The sequence below is a fragment of the Scomber japonicus genome, chromosome 4 (assembly GCF_027409825.1).
Source record: "Scomber japonicus isolate fScoJap1 chromosome 4, fScoJap1.pri, whole genome shotgun sequence".
NCBI classification, from domain to species: Eukaryota; Metazoa; Chordata; class Actinopteri; order Scombriformes; family Scombridae; genus Scomber; species Scomber japonicus.
The window spans coordinates 4,397,672-4,414,008 of NC_070581.1; the positions used below are offsets into that span (position 1 = coordinate 4,397,672).

Below are 16,337 nucleotides of genomic sequence, written 5' to 3' on the forward strand. Positions count from 1 at the left end.
GTCCGTAGCCACGCCCTCGACGCCTGACTCCACCTTGCCCCCTTCCGCCATACCTTCCTTTTTGGACAGAACCCCTTGAACTAACAGAGAACTATATTGTATATTTGGCTATATAAAACACTGTGTATGTGATCACCAACAGTAGGAGACTGTCTCCCTTCAAAATTTGTTAGAAAATTTGCACCACTGAAATACAATATAAACCAAGGTGTATCATCAAAACCTCAGTTCAAAATGCGCTCTCATGGTGCATAATTCCTAAATAAAGTTACATTTAATCAAAAAAAACACAAATGAATGATGCACAGATTCAGATATCTATATGATTGCCTATTTTATTGTTGTAATAATTAATCACTGAGCCTGTTACAGTGTTTTGATGTATACTGTAAAATTTTTAAATAAGTTATTGAACAAAGTGGTAAAGGAATATATATTTAGTCATTTTCAACAATATAATTTAATTTCTTACTGAATAGTATACACATTTGTCTTCCTGTCTTTCCCTTAACCAATCAGCTCAGTGGTTAACCCTACTCCTCTCTGGCGACTCCTCCATTAAGACCCACTTAGTGCTGACGTCATTAAGCTGCTTACTGCAGAGGGTGAATGGCGAGAGGAACTGAGAAAGATATGTTGACACTGGGACTAAGTGCAGGCATCAATATGATGACATATTTTTGTAGAGAGCTGATTATATTGACCTGAAGGATTATTAACTATTGTTGTTTTTCTTGAGTGTGTGTGAACAACTGACATGGAGTGCAGCGGCAAGGTAACTGCTGTGTGATCAATAGATGACAATGTTGTAAACTGTCTAGTTGTAGAAAACAATGATTCAACTCCAGTCTCTCAGGATGTGTGTTCCAGGTAATAGCAGCACCTTCTGAGTATCAGTTATGTTCTGAACCATTAGACATTGATCAAACTGTGACTTCAGGAGACCACTAAACATTAAAATTCACAAAGAAAAAGAAAAAAGATCTTTCTAAATATTTTATAATTATATTTATATTGTCCAATATGTTTCTGGTTCTGGTTCATCAGCACCCACAATTTACTATTTCGAAGTGTGAGCAGATCTGCCAAATCCTTTTTGCATTCTCTTGTTGGACAGTAGTGTCCAACAACAGCGCTCTAAAATCAAGCATTTTTAGTCTACATACTTTTGTAGGTGTAAAAGAAAAATCTAGACCCTTCACCTCAGTGAGAGTAGCAGTAGCTGTGAATGACCATGTAATGAAAATGTCATCACTCATCACAGCAAAGGATCTCTGCTCTGTCCCTGCATCCTGCCCCTGACTCACTCTCATACACCTAGATGTTAGGAGAGGAGGTGGAGTGATCATTATTTAGTGAGCACTATCTATTATTTCATGTTTATAATCAAAACAAATGCTATTGAATGTAAATACAACTGACTGTTAAGTACCAGTCTGTGAAATATTTACCCAAAGTCCTCAGCAGCAGGCCAAAGATTAGAAAAAGTTCAAAAAGTAGAATGATTTTTACTTCAGCCAGGCTTCTATTAGTCAGCTCCTGTCCATCAGAGACTCAGCTGTAGTTAGCTGAAGTGAACTGATTACTACCAGTGATGACATACTTTACTCTTCTTTGAAAAAACTACTTTATGTCCATGTTGTCTGGAGGAGCAAACATCAAACCAGCTAAAAACAGACCAGTCCTCTCTACAATAACAACCAAATAAAAACTAACCACCCTCCTCATCTTTTCACTATTACTAACATAGCATTAGCGCTTCTTAACAGTTTGCTAACTCAGCAGTTTGTGTAAAGAGAGAAAAATAAACAATATCTAGTTTCAGTAAGATAATAATGTCCTGAAGCTTCCCGGTGTGTGTGCATCAGCCGAGTGACAACAGCGCAGTGTGTGTGTGTGTGTGTGTGTGTGTCTCGGTATCAGTGAAAACATGGAGCAGAGTTTCATTGATTTGGGGTTTCTCTCAATAAACAAGCGGAATGGATTCAATACTGAAAATAGCGCTGAGTGGATGGACTGATTTTTGACATGGTAAAAGAAAGAGTGAGAAATAGCAGCTTGGTGTGAGTGCATGTGAGTGCCGGCGCCCCTCCAGCATTTGGCGCCCTAGGCGACTGCCTATATCGCCTATGCCAAGAGCCAACCCTGTTAGGTCCGTTACTATTGGCTCTCGATAGTAACGGACATGTAATGACTTATGATCAACTTAGACCACACAGTTTGATAGTTAATTTGCAGAGTAGCAACGTTAAACTTGTATATGACCGTCAGTCCATGCTGCAATTGTGGGGATCCAGTAGTTTGGGAGCCGTGGATGAGACTAGCTACTATAAACTGTTTACATAGCTGTGGACTGCTGCACCTAGCAACCAACGCAACATCCCACACAGCAGCACAGTCTTCTACCAGCACTGTCCTCTACTGGAGGAGACAGAGGAGATGCGACAGAAAGCAGAAGAGGGGCAGTTGAAGGGGGTTAACAGCCAGGCGTAAGGCTAACACATCCAAAACACTGCTTCCTTCCATCCTGCTTGCTAACATCTGCTCCTTGGAAAATAAACTGGACTACCTGAAGGTGGATTTATCAACCAAATGCGAGATGAGAGACTGTTACTCTGTAACGGCCCTTCCATGCCAACGACAACATTCAGGTTGGACAGGAACTGTGCTGTCACTGGTAAATCCCTGGGCAGAGGTGTGTGCATTTACACTAATAACAGCTGGTGCAATAATGCCGAAGTGGTCTCAAGTCACTGCTCTTCACATACAGAGTTTGTGACTGTAAAATGTAGGCCCTTCTATCTGCTCAGGGAATTTACTGTTGTTACCATGACAGCAGTATACATTGCCCCCTGTGCAAATGTTAAGGAAGCCCTGAATGTTCTCTATCATTCCATCAGTGAATTCCAAAATACTCATCCAGTTGGTGGTGCAGTGGACCTCGCTGGGTTTGACCACAAACATACTGGCACTGTTTTACTAATTTCAGGAAACTACATGTGACCACGTATTTCACAAAGAGAATAATTAGATCATCTTTATTATAACAGTTACATATATTTTATAAAACTGAGTCCTGGCTTGCCTTGGTTCCTCCAAGAGAACCTCACTAGGGCCATTTAAAGTATCAAACAATAAATGTACTTGAGGTGAATACACTAGCCTATATGTCAAATAAATGTAGAGGAAGTAAGTTGATTGGATGAATAGTTGTCAAGAAAATCAATTTTAGTTAGCTATTTCACTCAGTTTAATGTGGCATACAAATGGCACACTTCTTATTTGGAAGGTCTTGACTGCAAATGGAAAAGATGGTAATGGGCATTGTGGTGAACTGGTCCTTTAATGTCATGTGCTGCGACACACTCAATTTCCTATACCATATGAGAAATTATTATTCAAATTAGAATGTCTTTATATCTCAAAAGGATGTTTGTGTAGCTTTATTTATTGCGTGTATGCATGTATGTATTGAGAAACTGTATAGACAAAACAAAAAAGATAAAAACAAATATAGGATTGTTCTTAGTTTTGCTAGATTCTCAATATAAAAATGATCAGACCAGAGAAAAATGTCAATCCTCTTTGACCTATTGGGCCCATGTGCCTGTGAGTGGTAGGTTTGTCTTGTAACAATGTGTTGTATGTTACTGTGTTACATACTCATCAGGACATATTCATATTTGCACACAGAGGCAGCACACCTTATATGCCAATGAATATGTAATAGGCTGATGTGTTAATAAATTACAGTATTGGAAGTGCAACAGGATCATGCGCAAACATACACACACACACACTCTCTATTACTACAACTGCTTTCATCATACATTGTTTAAAAAATGTTGGTTTGTTTAGAAAATCTACATTTTATCTTTCATTACCACAGGTGACGCCCCAGCTGATGCTGGCTGTGGGAACTGCTGTAATTGGCTCTCTCCAGTTTGGTTACAACACTGGTGTCATCAATGCTCCTCAGAATGTGAGTATTTTGTTGTGTGAGTGACAAGTGAGAGTTAAGGAGGAAGAAAAGACAAGAGCACACTATTCTTACAAGATTTGTAAGAATAGTGATCTGAAGTGTCATGCAATAATATATGCACCCATGGTACTGAAAGGTACTTTATTAAAATCTGAATGGTTAACTCTATATTCTGCATGTGTCAGGGCACAGTCCTGGATAGCTTAAAATCCTAAAATTACTTCTGGTAGTATATGAAAGTACACCAGCTATATTAAAATATCTAGCTATCTAGCTATATTAAAAGGATGAATCATGCCTCAGAGTAAAACAAGGTGAAGATATAAATCAGTGTTTCTATATGCCTCTTTCAATATGAAGATGTTTTTCTTTGGTGTTCTGGCAGAGACTTTTTAATCAGGCATGGCAAATCCAAACGTTATTTATATAACAAATGATGACTATTATTTTAAATGCTATAGAGAAAAATACTATGCTTATATGAAGTGAGAGAAAAATTCTCTATGGGTCTAGATCAATGACAGAGTCCTTGGTTTGCCTCTGGTCAAGGACTTTTGGTTTTTTGCATGCTACACTAAGGGTCTGATTTACTAAGATCCCAAATAAAGGGCACTAGATAGATCCTTTATTGTCATTGTCACAAGTACAACGAAATTTAAAGTGCTCACCAGGAAAGATAATCAATAAATACTATACATGTACATAATAAACATCATTGCACAGCCATATTGCACATTCAGTAGTAAACAGTATTTATTTAGAAGCATTGAGTGTAGGATAAAAACTTTGTTTGAATCTGTTCATCCCTGATTTAATTGATCTGAATCGTCTGCCTGATGGCAACAGTTCAAACAGGAAGTGTCCAGGGTGAGAAGAGTCCTTTATAATGTTCTGCGCTTTTTTGATGCAACGGAAACTGTGTAGTTCTTCCAGTGTAGGGAGAGGGCACTAAATTGCGTGCACAGTGCAATAGATTGAGCGTTTTGTTTGCATGCGTTTTGCGGGTGATCTACTAAGAATAACTGTGTAAATGAAAACAGGTGCAACAGGTGCAGACAGCAGTATTTAAATAAGAGTTTTGTGTCTTAATGGAGACTTTAGACGAGCAGAAAGCTGCAAGAACAAAATGAAATGTGATCTGGTTCTAGTGGAAGAGGTTAAATATACAGAGTTATAACAACAACAAATATTACTAGAAAAACTGACATATGAGAGTATTTGTGTGTGTCAAAAATATTAACACGGGTGGAAAAACTCCGTCCTGTGTGTATTCTGTCACTGTGCCTCCGTCTCCTCGTCTCCACAGTAACAGAAGTCATCTGAGCGCAGTGCTCAGCAGGTTAATACCTGCCCTTCAAACCTATTATTTATAGACGCAGTTTCCATCAGAAAAGCAAAATTACCTTGAGGTTTGTTAAAGGGCCTGATCTACTAACTTGATCTACTAACACAGCACAAGTGAGGTTTGCGTTTTTCAAATGTGCAAGATAGTGCGCACTGTCCATTTAGTACATTTGCCATAATGAATATGTAATATGGGGCGTTTCAACCCCAGTGTGCAAAATACAGGGAGGAGAAAATGTAAATATGTTATTTAGCACACCTGAAGGTAATTTTTCTGATGGAAACTGTGTCTATAAATAATACCTTTGAAGGACAGGTATTAACTTGCTGAGCACTGCAAAACCCTCATTTAAATACTGCTGTCTCCACCCTGTTGCACCTGTTTTCATTTATGCAGTTATTCTTAGTAGATCACCCACAAAATGCACGCAAACGAAACTTGCAATTCATTGCACTTTGCACGCAATTTAGTACTCTTTATTTGGGATCTTAGTAAGTCTGTAAGTCAACTGACGAGCCTGTCAGTTGCCTTTGAAGGTAGCCTGACAGAACTCTGCAGTGACGGGGGAGTAGGTTAATGAGATAACGCAGCAGTATGTTGGAGGCATGAAGGATTAAGAAGCTTAAGGTTCCCATGCAAGTTAAAGATGTTTTGCTTGCAGTTGGACCGCTACTATGAATAATAATGCTTATGTTGCTATACTGCCATTTTATATATTTATAGTAGCTACTGTGCCTTTATACCATATTTAGACACAGCTCCACAAGCACAAACAGAAAATACACATTTAAACAACTGCATGAACTAAAACAAAACAAAAATTTCATGTGCATCATTTTATGTCAGGCTATATGTAAAACAACCAATCAGAGCCTGGAGGAGTGTCAATGCCGCATGCTCACTATTCAAACAGGCTTCATCTCTGGGGACGAGCCTTCACGTGGGTGCAGTGTGCAGGTTCCTCTGTGGGGAGGGGCTTAGAAGACAGAGCTACAGCAGCAGAGAGGAAGAAGGAGGGACCTGTGGGCTGTACTCCTTCAAATGTTCTGGCTAATTCCACTTTTTTCTCAAAACTACAGACTGCAGCTTTAGCTTAAAGCTCCATCCACAGTTCTTATTAAATCTACATCAAGAACTTTTTAAAACAATATTTAAACAATATTTGTCTCAAATCATGATATAAAGGACAATCGAGAATTAAATGGATGTATAGAGATATAAATATTGTTGTTATGGTTACTATCAGTCTAATGCATGTTGATTTAGAACAGCTGTCCCAAACTGTGTATCAGCGTGAAGACTTGACTGCCATTATCACAAGTGGAAAATTGATTTGTCAGCTCATATGGCAGGAAATCGTGACACAACCCATACCTAGCCCATGTCTAGAGGATGTGAGAGTGTGGAAATCAAGTTGGCAATAACACTGACTAGAGTCTATGACTGTTCCACCAGCTCTGTGAGACTGTACTAAATGCTCATAATGTCTCTTATGTCTGTACTTGATTCCATGATGATCTGTGAGATAGTTGTTGAGTCTGGAACAAAGTAGTGGACCGACTGACCAACACACACTGTTATCCTCAGAGCAATGGCAGCTCATCAAACATACTGAGCCTACTGTGTGCTGTTTTGTGATTCAGATAATTGAAAACTTCTACAATGAGACCTGGACCAGCAGGTTTTCAGAGCCTATCTCTCAGACAACTTTAACAGCACTGTGGTCAGTCTCTGTAGCCATTTTCTCTGTGGGAGGAATGTTTGGCTCCTTCTCTGTTGGCCTCTTCGTTAACCGCTTCGGCAGGTATGACTCTTCCTATGACCAACAACACTATTAATCAGCACTTCCGATAGACATGACAAACAGAGGACTTACACATACTCTTGCTATTTCTCCTAAAGGAGGAACTCCATGCTCATGACCAATGTGCTCGCCTTTGCTGCTGCTGCATTTATGGGCTTCTCTAAGCTGGCTGCTTCCTGGGAGATGCTCATCATTGGACGCTTCATAGTGGGTCTCTACTCAGGCCTGTCCACTGGCTTTGTGCCAATGTATGTTGAGGAAATCTCACCTACATCTATCCGTGGAGCATTGGGCACTCTGCATCAGCTTGGCGTAGTGTTGGGCATTCTCATGGCACAGGTGAGATCTTTCACCCCTTCAACTCCAACTGTCTCCCCCCTTTTATTAGTTATACGACTCAATCTTTATTATTATTATTAGTTGTAGTCATACTTTCATTACTACTATTATTATTATTACTATTATCATTGATGTTAGTGCGCCTCTCCACCTCTCACTCACTCTCTCTTTCTCTCTTATTCACTCACTCTGTCTCTCTTTCTCTCTCTCTCTCTCCTTCCCTCTTTCTCTCTCAACCAAACTGGTCAAGGCAGATGGTCTCCCAACTAAAGCTCCGCCTCTGCTTGAGTTTTCTTCCTGTTAAAAGGGAGTTTTTCCTTGCCACTGTTGCTGCTCATGTGGGAATGTTGGGTCTCTTTAAATTAAGTTAAAGAGTACTGTCTAGACCTGCTCTATGTGAAAAGTGTCTTGAGATTAGTGTTAATTTTGTCGCCCATTTTTCAATTTCTTCTTAGTCTTGTGTCAACGTTTCTTATTAGTCTTAGTCATATTTAGTCATTCACATATCAGTTTTTGCTGGCGTTAAATAATAAGACTCTTACAGCTACAGACTCTTACAGCTGAGACATAACAAAAACTTAAAAGGATAGACCTACTGTACACCTAAAATACATGTTGGGATCGGTTCTGTGCTTGAGATTACAATATAACAAATGCAATTTTGTTCTGAACAGAAATAATGTATCACAAAAGCTAGAATAGACCCATTAAGTAAGAAAAATCCATTACGAGATTTAGGTCTAAAAAAAAGTGTCTTTGAATTAAAGTGAAAACATAAACACAGTAAACACCTATAAACAAAACAGTCATGAGCAGTTATCATTCTACTACACTCTACTTATCTCTATTAAGCTTAAGGAAAGCACTTCTTTCCAATGTAACTCTAGCTCTGTTGCGGCGGCCACTGGAGAGGTCTCCAGTTAAACTAAAGACTCGCTCAACAAAGACTTGGGAAGCTGGCATTGCCAGAAGATCTAATGCCAGAGGTTTCAGCATTGGAAATGTGGTGGAGCTTTGAGAGGACCAGAGCTCTATTCCTGATTCTTCTGGGTAATGGGACAGGATCTCTTTGAATTTTTGTAGCTCTTGTTTTATGTTGGTCTTGGAACTCCTTGGCCTTAATGGCTGATGAGCACTGAAAAACCTAAACCTAGGTGCCTCTGTAACCTCTGAGTTTCCAATGGCCTCTTCATCAGTAGCCTCTTCTTGATATGGTACAGTGTGAGTGATGAACTCTTCAGCTTTATCTAGGAGATTCTGTATGTCGTCACTGTCATTGTCAAATCAGGGTTTCTGCTGACACACATCCAGAAAGCAGCTAAAGTGTGAAACCATGTTTACCACCATCTTCTCTGCCACTGTCCATGATGTCACCTGGCAGCACCATGGTGGCTGCAGCAAAAGCTGGGAGAAAGCGGCAGTCCTGTATGAATATGACGACGAGAAAGATAAAAGCAAGTGTCTTGTAGTGGAAACAGACTGTGACAAAATATGTGGCTTGCTTCTCAAGGAGAAAACCCCCACAAATCTAAAAGTCCATTTAAGAAGCTCGCACAAGATGGCTAATCTTGATTACCAAAACAGGCTAGCCTCTGTGATTCTCTTATGATGATGTTCTTATTGTTTCTCAGCTCAAGCAGGGCTGCAGCCTCCTCTTTGCTGAGGAGGTTCCCTGCTTGGCTGGAAATTCCTATCAAAGTGCTGGAGGTCAGTTTTGAATAAGTGTGTGATCTTAGGTGGTAATCTGGACACGGGTGGAGCCCAATTAGGTTTAAGAGTGAAAGGAGGAGGATCTGATTCCCCTTCCTTTTCAAAATATGCTGTCAATCTGATCCTCCTGTGATATTGTTGCATATCCCATCTACTTGGTTCAATCATGTTTTTGTTACTACCTATGGTGGGAATAAAACTTAAACCCTTTTTTAACAGGTTGAATTGTGGGGCAGTCAATTCGAATTTTTTTGATAAAACTAGCATTACATACGCTGTAGGTTTTGACCAGTGGATATCATCTTTGAGAGAGAAAAACAGTTTGGCCAGCAAATCCGGGATGTGTTAGCAGTTTTTTCGTATTTGAGTGTTCAGTTGTGTCAGCTGATCTTATTCTTTGTGTGGTAACCATTTGGAGTAATTGATGAGAGGCACCCAAACCTCTGCCTTAGGGAACTGCTTCTCAGCTGCTTTAACTGCAGCTATTAGTTGTTTGGTAGCAATTGTTCAGACCAAAGGACAGAATGATTTTTTCCACTTCAATGGAGACAGCAGCCTTCTGGATGAGAGCCTCAGCATGTGCGAATGTTGCACCTAGATAACTGTCCACCTGTAGGTCATTGCTGTTAAAGGGCGGAAACCTGGCTAGATTTGAGTCTCCTATTATAGCCCATTTTTTGCCCACACTGAGACCCCAGTTTTTTTTGTTTGTATTGACATGTCTAATTGGTCTGCATGTGGCATTTTGTGTAATATATTGTGTTTGTGTAGCCTAATTTTGACGGATGATCTCAGTCTGTGAGTTTCTGTCGATCCAGAGGCCCCTCCACAGGTGGGATGTGTCTCAGGGGCGGTGAGTCACATTTGAAGTCCCCATGTAGGGCTGTAGTCTATCATCCAGGTCCTGAGGTGGCAAGTCCATAATGCATTCATTATTGAGGAGAACAGCAGGGTTAGGAGGGTGGATCAGAGGCGGTCGAGGAGGCGCATTATTGAGGGGAACAGTAGGTTTTTTATTATTGAGGGGAACAGCAGGGTCAGGAGAGTTCGAAAAATGGAAGGACAGAGAGTCGAGCTGGACTTGTAGCCTTGGAGTGGGCCTGTATTTAAGGCTGAGGCATTGGGTTCCCTGTCCCCTAGGGAAGAGAGATGAAGTCCCCTCTGGGCTTTTAGAAGGAGGAGGTGGTGGCTAAGAAACAGGAGGAGTGGAGGAAGGAGAGGCCGGAGCGGTGTCATTGGTGTATGGCTTAAAACGGAGCCTGTGTTTTGGGTCACAGCGGGCTCTCTGTCCTTTAGGGATGAGATATGGAGGCCCAATTGAGTCACCTGGAGAGGTGAGGTGAGTGGAAGAAGGAGAAGAAGGAGGAGGCTAAATCGAGGTGTCAATTAGGTCGTCCCCTAGCCTGGGCTATGACGTCATACTCTGCCCGAGCAGATGGCGGGATGGGGTCAGGTTGCTGTGGCTGTGTGGGAGTCCCATCCTCACCCCTGAGCACATAGGTATCTTTGAGTCTGGCAATAATGAGAGCTTGTGCCTGTTCCAGTGTCTCTTCATTTAGGCCCAAATAACGTCTGGCCCAGGATGAGGCAACTTCAAAGGGTTCCGTCCAGTCATAGGTGGAGAGCTGGGACAAGGCCTCAAGTTCAGTCTCTAAGGCATCTATGTAGTGATCCTGGAGGATTAGCATAGTTGTGAACTCCCAATTTTTTGCATTGCCCTCACTTACGGTGTGTTTTTTCATTTGGGACGGCGGGCTTGATAATCATCTGATCTGATCCCAGCTACGGTAGTAGCGAGGGTCGGGGTGGTGGTATGGAGAATCGCCCCTGCAGCGCTGTCTGTTGCGGCCACGGTAGTACGAGACCATTGTCCAATCACCCCTGTCTTCTCGTTGGTCAATAGTTTGGAGTACTATTTTTATTTGATAAAATTTAAATAACAAAAAATAATAAAAAGGACTAACACAAACAAGCTGTGGAAACAATGTTTCGGTCCTCAAAAAAGGACCTTCTTCAGGTGAGCTTGTTTGTGAAGTCAAAAATAGCTGTGAAGCTGGTGAAAGATAGCTGTGAAGCTGGATAATTGTGATGTCAGTTGTTACTCCTGTGAGCAGTGAAATGAGTGAGCATAGTTCATTTGCAGCAACATGTCATGAGAGTAGGCATGACATGTCCTTTCTTGAATGACGAAAAGTACGATAAGAAGCACAACAAAGCAAATTAAAAGAGATCCATGTCAGATCAGTGTTAGGTGAGTACTCACATCCACAGAACATTAAAAACAAAGACACTGAACTCCTGACTGCCGGTCACTGTGTGCGCATGTGCCCAAACATTCATGTACTATCACTAACCTAAACTTGTTCCCCGGAGTTCTCTGTGCTCTCTTGTTTCACAGGTGCCCTGGACAGTGTCCTGGACCCTGCAGATGTCCTTAGTCCATGACTGCAGCTATTATTATTAATGTTGATTGATTGTCCATAACTGTCTCCTCTCTCCCTCCTTCCCTCTCCTCTTATCCTTTCTCCCTCTTCTCCTTCTCCCCTTCAACCTCAACCGGTCAAGGCACAGGTTTATCAACAATAAACACAACCTACCTACCCATAATAGAAACACAAAAATCAAGGAAAATGTTCACAAAACCTGTCCAAGTCTACAAAGTTGGGATGTTTAATTGCATTGCTACTGCAGTAATAATGGTAGCTGAAAGGCACTTTAATTACTGTAGTAACAGTGCAACTGAATCTAAAAGGCTGATGGCTTACCTGCAATGGAAATACTCCTGTAACACTCCCTGTGGGGTAGGATCCTGTGTGAAGGACAGAATAAATGCACCCATGTGAACCTGGCCTTAGCTATTCAGGGTTACTTTTTTTTTTCAGGCACAGACATCTTAATTGATAGTGGATAGACAGGAAATCATGGGAGAGAGAGGGGGGTGTGACATGCAGTAAAGGTCGTCCGGCCGGGATTCGAACCAGGGTCCGCTGCGTATGTGGCATGCACTCTAATCTGCGCGCCACAAGGTGTGTGGGGGGGGGGGGGGTAATAGCAATAACAACGTTACACGATAGAGGCTGTTATAGGTTGTTATTTTATACTTATGTGTCAGAGGAGTATATATAAGTATATATATATATATACACTTCACTCTATCTCTTCCATTCTTATCAAATGCTCTTCAGGCTACAAACAAATGTTTTGTGCTATAAGTGGAGTAACCCAAATAAACATCTTAAGGCCTTAGTCTCATTATTGGACATAATAAGATTATTACGTTAATCTAAACCTATAAAGCATGTCTGACAAATGCCTGACTGCAGTTCTTAAGGTTGTAAGCTGATGTGTCTGCAGAACTTGTTTTCACATTCATCTCCTGAATGATTAAAATTTCTTGGTACTCACCTTTGATGCCAGTTAATCTGTACTCACAAGCATGATTTGTGACATTACAACTAGTTTGGAGCCACTTGTGGTTGAGTATGCAACTTACAAAAGTGTGATGTGGAAACTCCACTGCACATACATCAGTACACGTACACTGACCTTGACAGGGACTTAAGAGTCAGCTTGTGATGAGCAGGAACATTTTTGAAACGAAAAATATTTGTCTGTTCATAATTCTGATTTTTTAAAATTAAAAAGTAATTTAACTTTTTTTCAATGGAAAAACTGTCAGACACAAGTTATTAGTCTGATTATTTTACTGCAAACTAAAGTGAACAATGCAAACTAAGAAAAGATCTTTTTCAGATTTTTATATTCATATAGGATTTATTGCTGTAACTTATAACAAATACAGGCAATAATCTTCATACGTGTATAAGCAGTGTCTTGTGTGTCTTGTGTAGATTTTTGGGATTGAATCCATCATGGGGAATGACTCCATGTGGCCCCTCCTGTTAGGTTTCACTATACTGCCAGCTATTGTACAGTGTCTCCTGCTGCCCTTCTGTCCTGAAAGCCCTCGATACCTCCTCATCAATTGCAATGAGGAGAGCAAAGCACATAGTGGTGAGACACGCACACACACATACACATTATTAATAATGCAGTAAATGTCGTACATTAAAAGCACATTTGAAGGGGATCTTTTACGAGCCAACTGATTACAGAAAGGAAAAGTGTTTATATGGGCCCTTACTGTGGTTTGTGGACACACTTGAAAAATTGTGAACCTGTCCTTTAATAATTCATCTTTTCACAATCCTGCTAAGCCCATCTGGCACCACTAACTTTGTGATGGTATGTGACAGCTGTATTTCCACACTGACATTAATGTAACCTATCTTCCAGTGTTAATAAAGCTGCGAGGCACTGACAATGTAAATGAGGACATGCAGGAGATGAGAGAGGAGAGCCAGAAGATGATGAGGGAGAAGAAAGTGACCATACCTGAGTTGTTCCGCTCTCCCATGTACCGCCAGCCCATCTTTGTCGCCATCATGATGCAGCTCTCACAGCAGCTGTCTGGAATCAATGCAGTAAGTCCAGGTGTTATTTCAGATCTGTTATGTGGAAGGTGTTGCTATCACCAACTTACAGATTGATAGAATATTATGGAATATTATAGAACAGGGGTTCCCAACCTTTTTCAGCTCAGGGCCCACTTGAAAATCTCATAAATGTTCAAGGCCCACCTCCGACCCAATAAACAATACAGAGGCCAAATAATGTGTTCTCAGGCCACTTTTTTTTATTACATTATTCATATATTATTTTATTTTTATACAATTAACTTTTTTTTTTTTCCCACAAAAATCATATTATTTTGAAAATGATTTGACGGGGCCGCGGCCCACAGGTTGGGAATCACTGTTATAGAATGTTAGGTGGACACAATCATTACTCCAAATGAATTATAATAATGCTGGAAGTGTAAACAGGAAACATGTTAGCTGTTTGCTGCCCACAAGTGGCCAAAAAAGAGACTGTCCAGCTCCTGTTCCTAATATTACCTCATGCTCTGCAGGTGTTTTACTACTCCACTGGGATATTTGAAAGAGCAGGTGTTTCCCAGCCTGTCTATGCAACAATTGGAGCAGGAGTGGTTAACACTGCCTTCACTGTAGTTTCTGTAAGTCACAAAAGTAAAATTATTTTTGAGGAAATAAAAAAGCATTTGGTTTTAGGATGGTGGGATGTGAACATGTTTCTTTCTGTCTGTGCAGTTGTTTATCGTGGAGCGTGTGGGTAGAAGACCACTCCAGCTCATTGGATTGATGGGAATGGCATTTTCAGCAGTTCTTCTAACTGTGGCCATGGCATTATTGGTGAGTGTATGATGATACCAACTGTAAACATTTTACATGTGTAGTGATTGCTATTATTATGTGACATCATATATGAGTCATGATAACATCATAAGTAAAGCTGATGTGATACATCAGCTTTACTATTTTCCAAAATATGGAATAAAAATAAAACATGCTTTGGTTATTTTTATTTTTAGTAGTTTACTGTATATAAAGTTAGAATTTCTTTTCGATGATACTGTAGCTGTAAAACATTTGAATGAAGTGAGTGAAGCCTTCCTCGTGTGCTGTGTTCCTCAGGACCAGCTCAAGTGGATGTCTTATGTCAGCATTGTGGCCATCTTCAGTTTTGTGGCCTTCTTTGAAATTGGCCCCGGCCCCATTCCCTGGTTCATTGTGGCCGAACTCTTTAGCCAAGGGCCCCGTCCTGCAGCCATTGCAGTTGCTGGCTTCTCCAATTGGTCTGCCAACTTCTTAGTGGGCATGGGGTTCCAGTATGTTGAGGTAAGGCAGCCTGTTATTTAGAAAGAGAATAGCATTGTGCCATTCAGTCCAGGAACACCATCAACCAAACTATCGCTTTGCATAATAATTTAAATGAAAATGTTTTGCCTTTGATTTACATGCAGCAACTGTGTGGCCCCTATGTCTTCATCATCTTCACCATCCTGCTTCTGGGCTTTTTCGTCTTTACCTACTTCAAGGTGCCAGAGACCAAGGGTCGCACCTTTGACGAGATTGCAGTGGGCTTCCGCCAGTCTGCTTCTCATGGTGCTGACAAGTACTCAGCCCCTGAAGAGTTCAACATCCTCAGGGGGCATGATCTCAACCTTTGAAAGTTGTTTCAAATATCCCATATACTATTGTTAGGGTTTAGTCTTTACACAGACTGTAAATTGTGGGTCATTTTAGGGTCAGTTTGGAGCCCAAGAAGTCTGTTTTCAGCACTTCCGATGCTGCTAAAAAATGGCTTCTTATAGGTTAAATAATTGAGTGAAGGAAAGGAAGGATGTGCTGCAGCAGGAGAACAGGAGGGTTTGCACTGTAGATATGTGGAGTTATACTCTTGTAAGATTCTTATTTAAAATAGAAAATTTAAAAATTGAACATAAGCTCTTAAATTGTTGCCTCTCTTAGAAACTGTTCATGTCTGTTATATGCAACCAGGAAGTCTGAGTAGTCATTATGAAAACATAGTCATCATCCACAGGGCAGAGCTGTGTCGTGTTCTGGATGAGATGCAGTTTTGTTCTGCCCTCTGCACAGTGTCATACCCCACCAGAAGTGTTTCAAAAGCAGAGCGTTTTGCTCTGCAATTCCAGAGAGAAGAGAGTCACACTCCTCTCCATGGCTTCCTGGAGAGGAAGCCATGGAGAGAAAAATCTTGTGATTTTCCACTTCCAAGATGAGCCCCGAGTCATTCATTGTGTCAGATATCCTCTGACTAGTTGACTTCTGGCCTGGTGTTTCGATGCCCATAAATCTATGCATCTTTGCTGCGGGGCATGCTGTCAAGACTTTGTTCACATTTATACACTTACAAATATGTATATGTATTAACAGTTAACATGTATTTGCTTTCCTACTCACAAATGAAATATTGATAGTATACCCACACAGTGAGTGGAGTAGCTGGTATGTGAAACATGAAAGTTGTGTAGAGACATTTCTTAATCCAGTTTCTTCTGAATATTCTGATAAACATCTCAAAGTCTAAAGCTTTTAAACCACCTTTTTCATAACTTTTAACTCTCCGGGATTTAAAATATAGTGGATTTAAAGTCATATAATTAGCCCATTCTACTGCATTTGGACTAATAATACCAAAGATACTATGAATGGATAGACTTTCTATCAATTCACTCAACTTCAGCATTTTTTGACAGGGCATTAATTGTTGGT

The 16,337-nt window shown here is 40.6% G+C and overlaps 1 protein-coding gene across 1 annotated transcript; it reads left to right on the plus strand.

Annotated features, from left to right (window-relative positions):
- The first annotated feature begins 757 nt into the window (after positions 1 to 757).
- On the plus strand, positions 758 to 15,271 carry LOC128357920 (solute carrier family 2, facilitated glucose transporter member 1-like). Its single transcript, XM_053318347.1, has 10 exons — positions 758 to 775; positions 3,890 to 3,982; positions 6,971 to 7,131; positions 7,230 to 7,470; positions 13,032 to 13,194; positions 13,477 to 13,664; positions 14,153 to 14,257; positions 14,352 to 14,453; positions 14,736 to 14,939; positions 15,065 to 15,271. Exons 1-10 carry the CDS (start codon positions 758 to 760, stop codon positions 15,269 to 15,271), a joined length of 1,482 nt encoding a protein of 493 aa, XP_053174322.1.
- The last annotated feature ends 1,066 nt before the right edge of the window (positions 15,272 to 16,337 follow it).